Source organism: Osmerus mordax, chromosome 5 (assembly GCF_038355195.1).
Source record: "Osmerus mordax isolate fOsmMor3 chromosome 5, fOsmMor3.pri, whole genome shotgun sequence".
NCBI lineage: Eukaryota > Metazoa > Chordata > Actinopteri > Osmeriformes > Osmeridae > Osmerus > Osmerus mordax.
In genome coordinates this window covers 11,023,555-11,040,669 of record NC_090054.1, presented here as the reverse complement: position 1 = coordinate 11,040,669, position 17,115 = coordinate 11,023,555, and the positions used below count along the sequence as shown (strand labels likewise).

General features: G+C 47.2%; 1 protein-coding gene across 6 annotated transcripts in view; it reads right to left on the bottom strand.

The window, feature by feature from the left end:
- Nucleotides 1-591: 591 nt before the first annotated feature.
- Nucleotides 592-17,115, bottom strand: part of wdpcp (WD repeat containing planar cell polarity effector) — a 43,193-nt gene continuing 26,669 nt past the window's right edge. The window contains exons 12-19 of one of the 6 annotated variants that reach the window (XM_067236647.1): nt 14,418-14,606; nt 13,987-14,110; nt 12,844-12,907; nt 8,471-8,570; nt 5,588-5,702; nt 3,620-3,702; nt 2,919-2,947; nt 592-2,644 (exon numbers count right to left, since the gene is read on the bottom strand). In XM_067236647.1, coding sequence (XP_067092748.1) covers nt 2,594-2,644; nt 2,919-2,947; nt 3,620-3,702; nt 5,588-5,702; nt 8,471-8,570; nt 12,844-12,907; nt 13,987-14,110; nt 14,418-14,606 — 755 coding nt within the window. In that variant the 3' untranslated portion in view covers nt 592-2,593. Of the gene's footprint in view, nt 2,645-2,918; nt 2,948-3,619; nt 3,767-5,587; nt 5,703-8,470; nt 8,571-12,843; nt 12,908-13,986; nt 14,111-14,417; nt 14,607-17,115 lie in introns of those variants that run through there. The other 5 variants (XM_067236648.1, XR_010876677.1, XR_010876678.1 and 2 more) reach the window with 5 other exon arrangements.

Below are 17,115 nucleotides of genomic sequence, written 5' to 3'. Positions count from 1 at the left end.
GTCAACAACAACCAACCATGGTGAAAAGACTTTGTAACCCCTTTCATTCATGACATTTCGGAAAGCAAGTACAAGTTTGATCCAAGCCAGGTTTCATTCAACACTCTGACCGACTTACTGAATGTAATTTAAAGCCTATTGCTTACAATATGTTAAAATCAATGTATATGTTACAATCATGTTTAAAATACTTACAAATCTTCCATAATCGTCCACTAACATCCGTGGTTACGTCAAGGAAGAGGAGTGTGGTTGAGAGGTACTAGAGGGAAATGGCCCCTAACCACTTCTGTAGAGGAAGTAGATGACCCTTGTAAATACTTACAGGCATTGTGGGAGAGAGCAAATAGATGACCACTACTTAGAACACATCCCTTCACAACAAACCAAACCTGCTTTTTCCTGATTCATCAGTCTTCGACAGTCGTGGCCAAAAGTATTGGCAGTGACAAATTGTGTTTTTCAAAGTCTGTTTTTTGTGGATACATTTATCATGTTTGTATGGAATACTGGAAAACAATAATACACATTTCATAAGTTTTAAAAGCTTTTATTGGCAAAAACATTCAATATATGCAAACAGTACCCTATTTTACAGCCATCAATCTGCTCTTAAAATCCAATCAGAATGACAGTGATTTCACCTGACTATAACTAGATCACACTTTCCCATGTGCTGATGATATGACTTACTGAAATGATTTTATCAGTCATTTTATGCCAGGGCCCAAAAACAGTGAAAAGTGTGTTTATGTAATACATTTCATTTTTGGGGGGGCCAATGAAGCTTTTATTTAACAACCGCCTGATCACTCTGTTACTCTACTGTTATTGTGCAATGTGAATCGACAATCGACTGAAGCAGCAAACTTTGCAAACACAAAATCTATGTCACTGCCAATACTTTGGGCTACGACTGTAGGTTGAATACATCACACATCAATAATATATTGGACCTAGCCCGTCTATAGGAAGTTCCAATTTTAATGAGGGACTGCTCAATTACGTAAGACCAGGAACCAAACCCCCATCACACACACAGAGAAAAACAACACAATACTACAGAGAGGAACCGGATTTAGTCCCATCATTAAATCTGATCATGTGTTACTGTATATCCCCAGACAGCTAGGGGCCATACAAAAATGGAACAGCTGCAGCACTAAGGGAAAGACAACCTGGATAATAGGGAGAGCTGGAGGCCTGATTCATTTATACATGTTAACAAGGTCACTGTGCTAATACTACTACGAAGCCTACACTACTTTACTGTACCACTAAAAACACTTCCCAATCAAGGTGGTCTTGGACCATTTCAATGTCAGGTTTATAAAACGATTGAACTTTAAACATTAATCATACTCTTTAAAACAATACAATTTGAACATTAAAACAAGTATAAGCTATATAGCCATACTAAGCAGTTTAGTACAGATGTTCTTTCTAGCTAGCCCAATAAAATTGTCAACAGCAGCCTAAACGTGTCATCCAAGGACACACATTCGTCTTTTAAAGATTTTCTTCTGTGTCGTTGTTTAGAAGTTTTAATGCTTTGTATGCTAGACCATCAGCTTGATGTGTGTTACTTGACTGTTAAGCAATTTTGAAGGTCCATTTGAGCTGTCAAGTCATTCAGTTCTGTGATAATATGCCAGTGGTTGGTGAATTAAAAAGGTGTCAGGAGATCCACTAAAGGCAATGACAGATGACACTTATCTGTAACAACTGCCACCAGAGTGTATTACAGAAAGCAATGTAACATGTTATGTTTACAACAGAGAAGTATTAGTATCAGTTGCAAATGTAATTCCTTTCAGCTGTCCCTCTTGCGAAGGGATTGACTCCCAAAACATACAAAGATTTTTTAGAAAAGCCAACAAAACAAAAAGCACATAGAAAAGCATCCTCACTGATCTCCTGTCCATTTCCAGCATTGGTTCTTGTATATGTTTTGGTGCAAATCCTCTTAGAATGCAAAGTAAATAGATTACGATACAGGGAGGGATTAGGGCTCGCTCGGTGCTGTCAGATTAGCCGGCGAGCGCAGCGCGTCGACAGCTCTGACACGGCTATGGCTGCTGTTCAGGAAAGGGGCTCGGCGCCATGCTTTAAAGTCGCTTGTTGGCTCCTTTTCATGAATAAAACTGCGGCCCGTAATCTCAACCAACACACACAAGCAGTTGCTCACCCTCACACAGATTCACATACACGTACCCACACATACGCACACATGCAATACCACAAAAGATAGGAGAGAAGACCCTGGTCGCTTCTTTAGTATGCTTAGTAATAGTAAGACATTTTGTGCATCATTGTGTTCCTATGAATTGAAACTGAATTATTTTTGTACTAATAGCTTCAAAAGTAGATGAGAATGAAAAATCTTATTTCTTCATTCAATGGATCTGAATGGTTTGATTTCACAACATTTCTTTATTCAGTTACAGTATTTGATCACTCACCATAAAGTTATGTAAAAAAATTAATTGGTTCCTTTTCTTGCCATCAGATATAATTTACAAAAGATAACAAATGTGTACAAAATCCCTGTCACCATTCAAAGACAGCTACCGTCAGTTCATGTCAAATGATGTCAAACGAGACCAAAATGAACCACTTTGAGTGTCCCTGTATCTTCATTCTCCTGCAAAGAAGGTAAGGAGAAATATAGGTTATAAAGTTTTTTCCAAAACAGACACCCTCCATTAAAATATATACATAAATGATGGTGACCCACTTCAAGCTGTTAGCCTTCATTGATCTGGAATATTTTCGATTACTCTATGTTTAATACTAGGCCTGTCTATATTTGAGCTACGAGTATGTATTTATTAAGCATCATAATGGCTGAAGTTGTATTTTTGTTTTTATATCAGAGATAACACTGTATGTGTATTAGGATGCAAAAATCAACTTACATTCTCATCTTGATTGACAAGGCTGTTTTCTGCATGAAAAACACAAACATTTAACAAATATGAACAGGGCACCTTGGGCCAGGCATACACTACACGCATAGGGCCAGGAGTACATACACCCAACACACAATCAATACAAGTTTAATCTAAATGTTGTAGACATTTCCTTCACACAATCTGAATATGTCGCTCAAGGCCATCACTCCAGGGTTGAGCCATGCGTTAATACAGCTATGATTGACATTAAAACCCTGCCGTTATGCAGATATTTTAAAATGGCGATGCTAATTCCCTCCAGTAGCCTACAGTCTGGATTACCAAATCACAGAGCGATTCAGTGGCGAGACAATTGCTAATCGCTAGAATGGAATTATTACGAAGAAGAGAGGGAGAGGAGGCAGAAAGACGAGTAATGTTTTACTAATGTCTATTTTCCCTAAATGGCCAGTTAGTCATCTTAGATATCTGAAACCTGGAGAAATGAGCTCTCAGGCTACATTTAGAGAATAAAACACACACAACGACGCCAGAGAATTTACGCGGGGCTAATATGTGGCCCTGAAAAACAAATAACAAAATTGTACGGGAGCTACCTTTCAAGGATAGGCATGCTTTACTACAGTTACAAGAATACTCTAAGGACAGAGACCAAAAGATGGAGAGATCGAGTGGGAAAGAGAGACAGAGAAAAAAACACACACCTGTATTTGTCCACGGCCAGTTGGGTGCAGCGCTGACGGTCACAGGTGTGCTCGCCACTGGCTGCTGTCTCCTCGTCTCCTCACTGACAATCACATGACCAACATGAGCCTGTGCAGACACTCCAGATCAAGCAGGGAGACTTACGTCTTGAATGCAAATGATCAAATAACATAAGAACGTTGGTCACAGCCTCTTAATTTCAAACACATATGAGAGAGGACTATCTCCAAGATGGTACTGGATCCTACATGAGTGAAGTGATACTTCTAATTGGGTCAAATTGTAAAAATGTGTGTGAGGTTTATGGCTCTCAAACCAAACAAATTCAGTCTGTGTAAAGTGGCTTGTCCCTTCTGGCACAAGCAGGATTTAACCACAGGCCCAGAGGCCTCAGATCAGGTTCTGTCAGGCCTCTCAACCGGCTGGCTGTGAAACAAGGCCAGAAACAGCAGTTTGCCCCTATCAGAGTGTGTAAGTGTTACACGTGTTTATATTATCGCGTGTGTTTTTGAGAGCAGACGCAATTTATATTTAGTGTATGGAGGGACAATCTCCGTCTGCTCCAAACTGGTCTTGGATACGTTGCTGGACTGACTAGCTTCCCACTAAATAAAAAACATCAACCACTTTCTGTACTAGCAGAGCAGCAAGAGGGAGAGAGAGAGAGCAAGGGAGAGAGAGAGAGAGCGAGGCAGAGAGAGAGCGAGGGAGAGAGAGAGAGAGAGAGGGGCATAGCACTTTCTTTCTCACATCAATCAAAATAACATTGGGATGGTTCCCAGACACCCCCACCCCCCTGTTTTGGACAGCGTCAGATCAGGGGATCGCTGCTCGGCAGAGGCAAACCCCCATGCTCATCTCCTTCTCTTGTCTCTTCTTTAGCTATGTGAGCCAAACGTGGAAATCCCGTACCATAATACCACCACCCCCCCAACAAACACACACACACACACACACAGAGACACACACACACACACACACAATCCATGTTGCTAAGCTCTCATTGGCTTCACATGAGAAAAGGCAAAACTTCATTGGAGACCAGATTATGACAGGGTTTTAATATAAGAAAACGTTCAAAAAGGAAGACAAACAAACACAAAGCTAGAAAAAAAGCAGGCTCTTTCTGTGCGTGACTTGTCTTTGGGGAAGTAAAGTGATCGGCTGCCTTAGCCGCCCTCCACTGTACAGGGAAAGACCCGGTGTGGTTGAACTGGGCTTTTGGCTGCCAAATCGCCCTAACCCTCTTTACTGCTTTTTTTTTTTACACAACTGCCTTTAAAAAAAAGAGCTTAAGTCCATCTACCCCCCCCCCCCTCCCCCCTCACCACCACTCTCTTTCTCTCTCTCACCCTCTCTCTCTGGGCCTTGCCTGTTTAAATTGGCAGATACGGGGGGGATTTGGGATAGATGGAGGGGGCTTAAACGAAGGAGAGCAGTGCATGTGTGTGGGGGGGGTGGTGGTGGTGTTGGGACAGAGTCATCAGTGTTGAAGTCAAACAGCCATGAAAAGCCTATGAGGATAAAAAGAACAAGAGCCCTTTATCTAATAAACCCAAATCCTACATAAATACTCAATATGTTACTTGGTGTACAACTGTAAACGCCCCCCCCTCCCCTTCATATCCATGTCCTCTGTCCCTCCCTCCTTCTTTCTACCTCTCTCTTTTAACCCTGCCGTGGCTTGCCCTGTTTGGCAGCTGTTTGTGTACAGTGTACGTTTCTAGTCACACTCTTTCTGCATGGGAGTTTATGGTCAACAAGTGGTTTTTCTACACCAGTCATTGATGGGTCGACATGGGAAAACAGGGATTAGGCAAACTGGCCACTGGACACTATTCCATTCATCTAACAATCTTTGGACATGTTGGATGAGTAGGTTAAGCATTCACAGACACACACACAGTACCAGTCAAAAGTGTGGACACATTTTCCCATGCCCACTCGGGCACCCACACGCAACTGACCAGAGGTTACGTTGAGAGGGTGGTCCCGTCGCAACCAACTTCCTGTCTGTCTGCAGGGCGGTAGTTCTGGATCCACACAATCCATTCCTCCCCCTCAGATTGGCTGGTGATTCTTCTACAGTAGAAACACACACACACACACAAGGTCAAGGGGGTCGGCAGATCGGTGTTACATTAAGAAGACACTACATTTCCTGTTCACCTGAGAGAAACCCCCCCCCCCCCCAGAGTGAAACAACGACGATGGAAAGCCGCTGGCTCGAGCCAGGCAGCGCTGCTACTGTACGAGGACAGTCGGGGGAAACCGTTAAACACCGGGGTCGGGAGGGACGGGGACGCGCGGCACACTCCTTCACCGACACACTGGAGTTAACAGGCTTTTCCCCCCTGCTCAAGACCACGAGAAAAGAGGAGAGGGAGGAGGAGGATCTTGGATAGAGAGGAGAGATAAAGCTTCCCTCCTCTTCCATTGAAAGCCCCCGGAGCCATATCAGGCATTGTGAGGGGGAGACAGGCGAGGAGAAGGCGGGGGAGCTGCCTTCTCCTCCTGGCTAAACGCTGCTGAAAGAGGAGAGGGAGAGCAGGAGAGCCCTTCCCTCGCACTTGTTCGCTGGTACCCATCTCACAATAAAGTATCTAACCAAATCAGCACACTTGTCAGCCAGGCGGTTCAACGCGATTTAACGCACCGCCACAAAGGGGCTGCTGGGAATCGTGGCGAGTGTATTTGTGTGTGTGTGTGTGTGTGTGTGTGTGTAAAGGGCCATTAGACAGGCTTTGCTAAATATTTCAAGGCTCACAGTGCCCTTCTCTCTCACACACACACACACACACACATCTTTATAAACATCCTGTAGGTGTCATATCGATGCCACTCCAATGGCAGGGACGTTTTCACCCTGTTTCTTGAGCGTTTGGTTCTTTCGCAGCCATCCTGCCTGCTTCGAAGAACATCTTTAACCTGAAGGAAATGAGTGAATCACAGATTGCACACGGTGTGTGTGTGTGATGACTCTCAGGGCAGTCCGCTCACACGTTAACGGAATGTGTATTCAACCACATTATCATTTCGGTGTCGTAAATGTTTCGTTCAGTTCGACATGTATTTGCATCTATATACGCGCACCCAAACATCCATACGTTATAACGCACACATATATGTCAGCCAGCAAGTCATTGGTGTGTGAGTCAATGTCAGTGGACATGTGCGTGTGTGCGCCCTTGGTAGTCTGAGCTGAAGTCTGACGGAGCGAGACGTCTGTGCCAGCGGCTGTGCTGGCGTGTGTAAAGCGAGACACCTGTTCACTCGAGCCCAGCGCCCAACGCTAGCCGCTCATTGTCTATTTATGACCTGGCCTCTTTGCTCCGTTAATATGCTCCGCTCTGAATGCGTGTGATCTCCAGCAGCCCGGAGACGGGCGCAGACACACACGCTATCGATTTGGCAATTGAGGCTCTTTGCCGCGTTGGTATGCTCTGTCCAAGTGCGTTCAAGACAACACACCACACTCCATCAATCTAGCCACTGAAGTTGTACTGTATGCCTTTCTCACATGCACGCGCGCACACACACACACACACAGACACACCACTCATCGATCTAGCCACAGAGGCATTGAGGTGAGGAAGACAAGCTTGAGTGGAAGGGCAGTGGGCCCCAACAGAGGACATGAGAATCTACAATCAAATCTACAGTAATTGGTACATTGGAACAATAAACATCTGCAAAGTGCTTCGGTGCAGACCTTCACTCATTTCCCCTCTGCCAGCTAGCCCTCTCTTCCTCCCTCCCTCCCTCCCTCCCTCCCCCACCCCTCCATCCATCCATCCATCCATCCATCCACCCATGCTTTCCTCCATCTCTCAAGCGCTTCTGTCCAAGGATAGGATGTGCTCCAGGCGAAAGAGGGAAATCATCGAGGACATAATTAAGAGGCTTAGGAGAGTGTGTGCGCACGTGTGGGCACACTGTCTCCTAAGTGCGTGTGTTTGTGTGTGTGTGCACAACAGCCCTTTCTCACACAGGCACGTGTGTGAAAAGACCGGCGATATAAACATATACAGTCATACACACAGCCTCCAGGTTTTGACCTTATTGCGAGGAGTTAAATACCTCGCTGGCCTCATTTGCCTGTCTGAGAGTTCAGGCAGCCCTGCGGTGTTCTCTAAGCATCTGTGAAGGACTCATCAAACTTGTTCATCTGGCTTCCTTGGAAATGGCTGTGGGTCTACACAGCCATCAGCACTGGACATATCTGTGGTGAGTCTGTGTGTGTAGTTTGTGTGCAGTTTGTGCGTGCAAGTGAGACGTGTGTAAGAAGTGCGAGAGTGTGTGTGTGTGTGTGTGTGAATGTGTGTGCGTGTGAGAGAGAGAAAGAGGGTATATGCATGTGTATGTATGTGTGTGAGTGAGAGAGAGACAGAGTGTGTGTGTGCGAGAGAGCGAGAGAGCGAGAGAGAGAGGAGAGAAAGAGAGTATATGCATGTGTATATGTGTGTGTGTGTGTGTTTAGGAAGTGTAATCAGGAACCCAGCCTGATCCCCTCTGGTATGTGCTCTCAGGAGTGTGTGTCAAAGGGCAGCCTGGAGTTGAGCAACAACAAAAACCGGGCCTTCGACATGTCCCGCCTTCACGCCACTGATGAGCCAACGGACGCGTTCAATGCCTTCTAATCAAATCATCACCATTTTGCCAATATCATCTTTGGTAATAGATATAGCACCTTGGGTATTAAGGTGGTGTTAAAACAAAGTTTGATGTAAAGTCACCAGAAAGCTGAGGCACGACATTGGGGGTTAAAGCTCAACCCCAAACATTTACACAATCGCATCCGTCCAGTCACATCCCTTCTATTGTTGCGCGCCTGATTGAGATTTTCCTACCTGCACCAGGCATAACGGTGACGGCGATTTCATTAGCCTTCCTCTTCGCCACCGCAGCCAGAACCACCTCGCCCTTATCAGACGCCACATAATGGAGATCCTTTGAAGGTAAAGTCACACAAAAAAAACACACACGCACACACAGAGCGTTAATCTAAAATGAATCTAAAATGAATGTAGGCTCCAGTGACAATAGTTTTTTTGGTGTGTTTTTTGGTGGTTGTAAGGAACCCCAAAAGGGAGAAACAGATGAAATGGCGTGTTTGAAGCTCCACATCTGACGAGGATGAAATGCCGCTTCCCTTCGAAACTTTGAAATTGGCCGTTTCGCCCTCGCCGGGTTTGAACTGACAGATATTTATCTGCTTCAACCCCCCCCCCCCCTCCAACTCCCCCCCCCCCCCCCCCCAACTCCCCCCCCCCACCCAAAAGTCGGAGACGCACAGACTCGAGGGAAGGTTTCACCTTTCGCGGAGTGTAGTGTTCTCTCTTTAGGGGAGATATTACGCCCAGCCGAGCTCGCCGCTGTATCGCACTCAGACAATATTGCGGCCCAGTGTGTGTCCTCCTTATCTCTCTGTTTCAGTCTCGTCTCACCCGTAGAGGACAAGAATACAACTCAAATGTTGTCTGAAAGGGTTGTCAAGTTGAAGCTGAAGACATCAGACGCACGATGTAATGGTCAGTGGTGGCCTGTTAGTCGACAGAATGTGTGTTTCTTTTATAAGGGGGGTGGGGAGGTAAAAGAAGAGACTAACTTACAAGGATGTTTCCCTCCTCTCTTTACAACAGGGTTTGACTAGTCCTTTCAGATAGGAGTTGAATACAGGGCAGAATACAACTGGTTGTATTCAACATGCTGAGCGAGACGGCATGTTTCAGCAGAGCAGTACATCACAGTAACCTTGTGGTGTATTTAATGGTTACACTATGCTACCAGTTGACTTCTGAATGAATATACATCATTGTGAGAATTTGACAGGGACATATCTTGAGTAAGTAGCAACTAGTTTTTTTGTTGTCATTCTCTGGTAAGCATTAATATCCTCCATTGAGGCCCCCCCCCCCCCCCTCTTTGGTATTATTAAAACAGCAGACCCTGCCAGTCTGCCACAGGGTTTCCCAGAGATGGGTGCAGGGCCCTCTGGGCCCATCAAAGGGGCACGTTAAGGAGACTCTTCCGCCCCAGCAACATCACACGGCCCTAGCGCCCCCACCCGTCTCAGACCTGGTCTGGCTCGGGCTAACCCCCAGCTGGCTAATGCTAGCCCCCAGCCGGGCCTGCACCCGGCCCTAATACCCACATTGTAGACCTCCTTTTGTACCATGAGAGAAAGAGAGGGGGATGATCAGAGGGTTCCAGGAAAGGAGGGGGGAGACAGAGAGAGAGACAGAGTGAGAAAGAAAGAGATTTGGGAAGAGGGACAGAGAGAGGTTCTCAACTGGGAGACTTGAATGAATGAGAGCAGATTGGATAATTATTGTTTGGCTCCTGGTCTCCGTGGTTCCGGGTTAGAGACGAATTAGAAAATGGCCGACAAAATGGTCTTGAAGGAGTCTAAATGAGCTCTCGGGACCAGGAGACGGTCTAATTCAACTGCCATCAATGAGGAATAGGCCCTCAATTAGATACGTGAGAGACGTAGTAATTGATTACAAACAGAGCAGAGGGAGAGAGGCAGAGGACGAAAATGTGATAGAGAGAGGGAGAGTGTGAGAGCTTTCTGGGAGAGGAAAAAACTAAATACATCGCCTGTGTGTGTATAGGGCTGTATGTATGTATAGAGGTGTAGAGGGGCTTACAATGTGACGCTGGAATGGTTTATTCCAGTTTAGCTGCTCATAATACTGTCTGAATTGGGTGAAAGAGAGAAAGAAACAGAGAAAAATAGGGGAGAGAGACCAGGAGAGAGGGGGAGAGAGACCAGGAGAGAGGGGGAGAGAGACGGAGAGAGACAAGGAGAGAGAGGAGAGGGGGAGAGCGTATCAGACGACTAAGAGGGGATAACAATAATACGCCGCATAAAACCATCAGATATTACACCTCTTATTCCCCGACGCTCAAACGCGACACAGGATCGGCACTAATCTTATTTATATAAGAGCTTTAGGGGCTGAAACGCGGCGGCTAACCACACTGATAAAGTGGGGTATTTCAGTCCGTTTTTTGAGGGGATATAGAGCAGGGAGCGTTTAGAGCGTGGTTATGATATTGACTGATATTTGGGTTTTACCTCCAAATGAGAAAAGGATAACAATAACTGGCACAAGGGGACTATTAATACATGCAAGCTTACAGGCATGTCAACCAAAAGACATTTACAATGTGCTGTTGTCATCTGATATGTGGGTTGAGGCTAACTGAACTGATATAACATGGGGGGGGGGGGGGGGGGGGCACAATATGCAGACATGGGTGCTTCTACACACAGGCAAGTGGGGTACACACACAGACACAGTTGTAGGACAAATATACTCCCACTTACAAATGCATAAACACACTTCAGGAGAACACGAATGAAAAAGGCTGTGTGCATACTCACCAAGACATTCTTGGAGAAAACCTTTTATATGTGAATGGAGCATTTACGTCTCACCATCTTAAAACCTAACACAGTGACATTGTCTCACTCATCACACCTGTACCTCGCTAGGCCTGTTTGAACTTTGTGTCGTACCCTCGGATATGCTTTGAATACATTTTTTATAACTTAATAAGCCATTTGAGCAACGGCAATGAGCCGTATGCTTGGGAAAGTGTGATGGTGGGGCTCTGCCCTGAGTCTGAGCCGTGTCAGATAGGAACCCACGCATGTTGTCTTAATGTAAGAGTATCTGACGCAACATGACAAAGCCCATTAAGGAACAAAGACCTTGCATCTGATTCAGCCATCACACTTTTTTGATTTAATGAAGCATTACATCAAGAGAAGGGAAACGAGTGAGTGTGTGTGGTGTGTGTGTATGTGTGTGGGGGGGGGTAAAAACACGGCAGGGTTTGCTGACGAATGACCTAATTGGCTGCATTAACGACTCCTTATCAAAGGGTAATTAGGGAAGCTGTATATAACACGTCCCATTATGCTAAATAGCCCGGGCGCAACACGAACACCTTCAAACCCCCCCAGGCCCCCCCGCCCCGCCACCCGGCGTCACGACACATCCCCCTTTCCGCTCTCGCCCGCCCCTCCAATTTTGCCTCACACCAAAGTGTTTCGTTTAAACAAAAGCCTCCCCCCCCCCCCTTTTTTTTGGGGGGGGGGGAGGACTCCTATTGTTTGTTAGGAAACAATGGGTGGTGTGTCCTGCTGCTCTGTGTGTCATGCTGAGGGTTGGGAGGGGAGACGGCCTGTGTGTGAATATGTGAGTGTGTCACTTTGGTTTTGTGCGTCCGAACAGTGTGACATGGGAGGGGGTTTTGATGGACTATAAGGGCGAGTTGTGCCCTCATTACCTCCAGCCAATGAGTGCACAGGCAGGTTAAGTTAACATCAGCCACTAATTAGAGGGGATGCCAGACTATGAGGTGAAACGTCAATGCCCTATGCTTCCTCTCTCTCTCTCCTTCATTCTTCTTCTTTTTTTTCTCCTGCTGCTCCAACTCCCTCTCCTTTTCTCCCTCTCATTGCTCTCTTTGTCATTTTGGAGGGAGAAAAAAAAAGTAGCTTTGGTTGGGAGCGTTCATACGATGTTACTTTCCTCTTTTCTGTTCCTCTTTTCTTTCCCCCTCCTTGCTCTCAGGCCTCCAAAGCGACAGAGCAGGCCTCCTTTCTTACTTGTTCTCTTTCTTTCCTTTCTCCACCTTTTCTCTCAGTTTCTCTCATGCACAGCTACTAAATGACGGAGCCATCCTTTTTCTCCACCTCCTCCCACTTTTCTCCCTCTCTCCATTTGTCTCTTTGCTCTTTCAAGGTCCATGGCCTCGACTCCACCTTTTCAATTCGGCTTCTCAGCAGCTCTGCTTAGTGGGGAGTGAATTGGAACCATGGCTATCAGTGTGATTGAGGAAGTGTGTGTGTGTGTGTGTGTGTGAGTGTGTGTGTGTTGAGAGACAGGACAGAAGGGTGGCGTGAGGGGGCAGGGAGGAGAAAGAAGGCGGGAACATTAATAGCGAGGGTGTTGGTGAGCAAAATGGGGCCTCCCAAAAAAAATGGGGTGGAGAGGGAAAGCGTGAGAGAGAGAGAGAACTGGCGGAGGAGAAGAAGAGAGGAGAGGAATAAAAGAAAGAGCCCGGACCAGGAGGACCGTGAGAAGTAGCCCCACCCCCCTCCCCCCTCCCCCCACCACCCAAACCTGCCCACCTGTCATAAAGACACACACACACAATCTCATAAATAGCACTTCAACCGAGCCCAGTAAGTGAAGTCCCTCACCATGAACAGGTCTCTGGCTCCAATGTCCACTGCCAACAGAAAGGCCTTCTCAAACCGCTGGTGCCTGCAAGGAGAGTTCATGATTACTGGTGATTCTTTCTAGAAAAACAAATAACACACACACGCATGCACACAAACAAGTATTTCCTCCAACGTGGGCACACGACACCCCGCACACACCCCACCACCCCGCCATCCCCCACACACAGATAATTGAAAGGGAGCACCAAACCTCTCCTTATTACACAGATTAGAGCCGGGAGACCGGGTATCTCCTCCACACAATTCACCTCAACTTCCCCCAACGCCGGAGCCGACATGACACAAACAAACACGGGGAAGAGAGAGGCCCGTTTTCATTTGATGTGGATGGAGCGAAGAATGCAGGTGGGCGATAAGAGAGAGTGAGGTGGGGGACAAAAAAGGAGGGATGCCAAAGAATGTTCCGTCCTGCCACGGAGAGAGAGAAAGAGGATGGAAGGTGGAGCGGAATGAGGCCAGAACAGTTGGTTACGTGGACGGTGTGTGATGATACATGTGTGTGAGGGGTTAGCTCTGCCTGTTGAGGTTACAGCTCCCAGGCAAGCATGCAGTGCCTGATCCAACAGACTGCGGTTCTTGTGCTCAGCCAGGCAATCTTTCCCTCTGTTGTCCTCTCTCCTCTACACCTCCTACCCACTAGGTCTACCTACTACAGTAGGTCTCTTACCTACTAGATATCCTACTAGTAGGTTTACCTACTAGGTCTCCTACCTACTAGGTCTCCTACCCACTAGGTCTACCTACTAGGTCTCCTACCTACTAGGTCGCCTACCCACTAGGTCTTCTACCTACTAGGTCTCCTACCCACTAGGTCTACCTACTAGGTCTCCTACCCCCTAGGTCTCCTACCCCTAGGTCTCCTACCCCCTAGGTCTCCTACCCCCTAGGTCTCCTACCCACTAGTTCTCCTACCCCCTAGGTCTCCTACCCACTAGTTCTCCTACCCCCTAGGTCTCCTACCCCCTAGGTTTCCCACCCCCTAGGTCTCCTACCCACTAGGTCTCCTACCCCTTAAGTCTCCCAACCCCCTACCTAAACACGTCACCCGGTTAGATCAACGCTTAGAGGGTAAGGGCTATGGGCAGCGGTGGGATGGGTTACCTGAGCAGGTGGTGGAAGAAGCGCCGGGCGTACTTGCTGATTGGATCCCTGTACTCCAACACTACGGTGTCAGAGAGAGGGCGGGGTGGAGCGTAGAAGACTCCCAGAGCTGCTTCTAGTTGGGCTAGGAGGTCGAGAACGTAAATAACAAACACACAATAAACACACAAACAGAAAAGTGAAATAGATAAGAAAAACTGGACTTTAGACTGATGGAAGCGTAATGAGCTTAATATTAACTTGAGTGGGAGTATCTACAAAAAGGATATTGATTTACTCTTAAAATAATACCACATACAAATTATGTTTTCCTCTATTTTTAACCGATAACCATCCTAACCTATGAATAACCTCGAATAAAACAGCCCGGGTCAAATCCAGAAACGACGGCTGTCAGGTGAGGTGTTTGGAGTTGGGAGAGCCAGACTCACCTTCTCTCTCTGCGTCCAGCTCCAGCCTGAGCAGGTGCTCTGTCACCGAGCTCAGGCCCTGGTAGCACTCGCTACCCATGGTGCTCCACTCCATGGCTCCCAGAATGCCGAGCGCCTGGTCCACCTGACCGCAGCGCAGCCTCTGCTGGAGCAGCTCGCAGGAGCCCAGCTGACCCCCCGTCAGAGCGCCTGGAGAGGGGGGGGGGGGGGAGAGAGAGACAGCAGAACACATCAGCTAAGATGTGTTAATGAAGTCAAAGTATTTCACAACACTCTTATCTCTAGGACCCTCTCTACTGTCCCAGCGTGTTGGGAAGGAGGTTGTAAACATACTGGAAGTAAAACAACTTATGACAGTATGTACAGGCTCTTAAAGAACCTGCACACAGTGGCGCTGTGGAGGCTAAAAGCCACTGTAGGAAATAGCTGGTATTATAGCAGCTCCTGATAAGGCCAGGTGTAATGGTTTTGGCATACTACTGTGGTTAAGCACTATGAATACCCCTCGGGCACTTGCTTAAGCTAAGTAAGTGGCAGGGGATCTGGTTCAACTCTGAAGCAGGGGGCTGGAGATTGGCATTGACTTGTCAATCAATTAGCTGCAGAGCCTCTTTTAATCTCTGGTCTGGTCTGTAGAGTGTGTGTGTGTGTGTGTGTGTGTGTGTGTGTGTGTGAGTGAGTGAGTGAGTGAGTGAGAGACCATCAGAGAAGAGACAAAATATTGTTACATAGTATTGGAAATGTGTTCCATTACTTACAGAGAGAACTCCTATATTAAGCATTGGTGTGTGTGTGTGTGTGTGTACACAAAGTGTTGGTGGTGGCTATTGTGGTGACACTGACAGGTCACACTGACGTCAGTCACATTACATCCCAATGGGCTATATTCAAACAGACAGTGTTACTTCCCGGTCACACTGAAAAACGGAAAACACTGTACACAAACAAAAGAAAACACACACCTGTACTGCCCGGATGAGCACAAAACCTTCTGCTTTTATTATTAATGAGTCGGCTAATCCGCTCACATCCAATCTCTCAGTGAAGAAAGGCATAATCAATCTCCTCTGGTCAAAAGGCACAATCAATCGCATTGGTCCTCTCCGCCTCGCTCACCAGCACAGACCGAAAACACAACAAATGAGAGCTATCGACACAAATGAAAACCGCACACGCAAACGCGGATGCATGTTGGACGCTGCTGGGGCGAGGGTGGCACCCCGAGCCAGGTGGCACAGGTACGGAGCGGAGGGCAAAGGGACGGCCACCTTCCGGAGGGAGGAGGGGTGTAATTAAAATCCCAAGCAGGCAATTAGCGAGCCCCTGCATCCCCTGAAGAGATGGCTAATGCGCCTAATGCATCAGGGTGTGCGGGGGGGAGAGAGTCGCGTGTCAGCGTCTGCTACCGGCTAAGTCTCGGCAGACATGCACAGGAGAAAAAATGGAACACAGAGGGAGAAAGACGGATTAAAACCCCTCCCAGACCTGCCTAACCCCCAGTCTGCTGCCCCTGTGAGTGTGTGTGTGTGTGTGTGTGCGTGTGTGTGTGTGACAAGCTTACATAAGTTGGTTGTACTAATAACAATAACATCATTTCAATAGACCAATATGACCCCACCCGTGCCCACAAATAACGTCTCCAAAAAGAACAAACAATACATATAATAAAAATATAACAACGTGACCTCATTCAAACACAAATGTGCACGTTGTTCTGGGCTTCCAGGAGTCTGGTTAGTTAAGAGTTGTGTTTGCCAGGGTTTCAGATAAGAAAAGAAAGGAGGGAAAAATGCCCATTAGCCTATCAGGCTGCATTACCATAGCTGCTCTCAACTCTGTATAAATGCACCATTCAGGTCCCCACACCGGCTCACATTCACCACGGCCTTCTGCCTGAGTGATACTCAGCCTGGGGCTCCAGGAACCACAGGCAAATCCACTCATTCACTGGAAATCACAGCCATAGCAGCTAACTCAGTCATCTCATATGAGTGACTACAGAGATAAGATGAGAAAGAGGAGCTATCCCTGTCTGAGTACGGTGAAACAAATGGATGTGTACCCTTGAGGTTGCATAACCCCTAAAATCTGCATTTATACGTAACAGGTGGACACTTACTGATGTAACGGTAGAACCAGCCTCAACTATGACAAAGTAACACTTATTACAAAGCAGACAAACTAAACGACAAGGTAACATGGGCAAGGCCCATAAAAGCCAACTCCAACCGTCTCCTTGACAACACGCGTCTTCAGGTGTCGCTGGCAAGAGCGAGCCATTTGTCTTTCTTCCTTGCAATTTTTCCGCCCGAAAAAAGGGAGTCTCTTTCAGAGGCGCGCGGCGGCGCACACAAGCTAGCGCCCTCTCCCCCCCCCCCCGCCCCTCGCGGTTGCGGCCCCAGCCGCGTGCGAACGTGTGCCCGGATGAGATAACTCGGTGCAGGCGGGTGGGGGGGCGAGGGAGGGCTACCTCCTATGGAAGAGGAGGAAGAGAAAAGAGGAAAAAGCTGGCGCCCTGCCAACGCTTTCTTCCTCGCTGCGTCAGACTCACTCCGTCGCTCTCTCTCTGTCATGTAGCGGGGCCTAATGAAATGAGTCAATAAAGAACAGGGAGCACGGCGCTAAACGAGCAAACAAACAGTGAACACGGTGAATGTGTGCACAACCGTGCGCGCGCACACACACACACACACACACA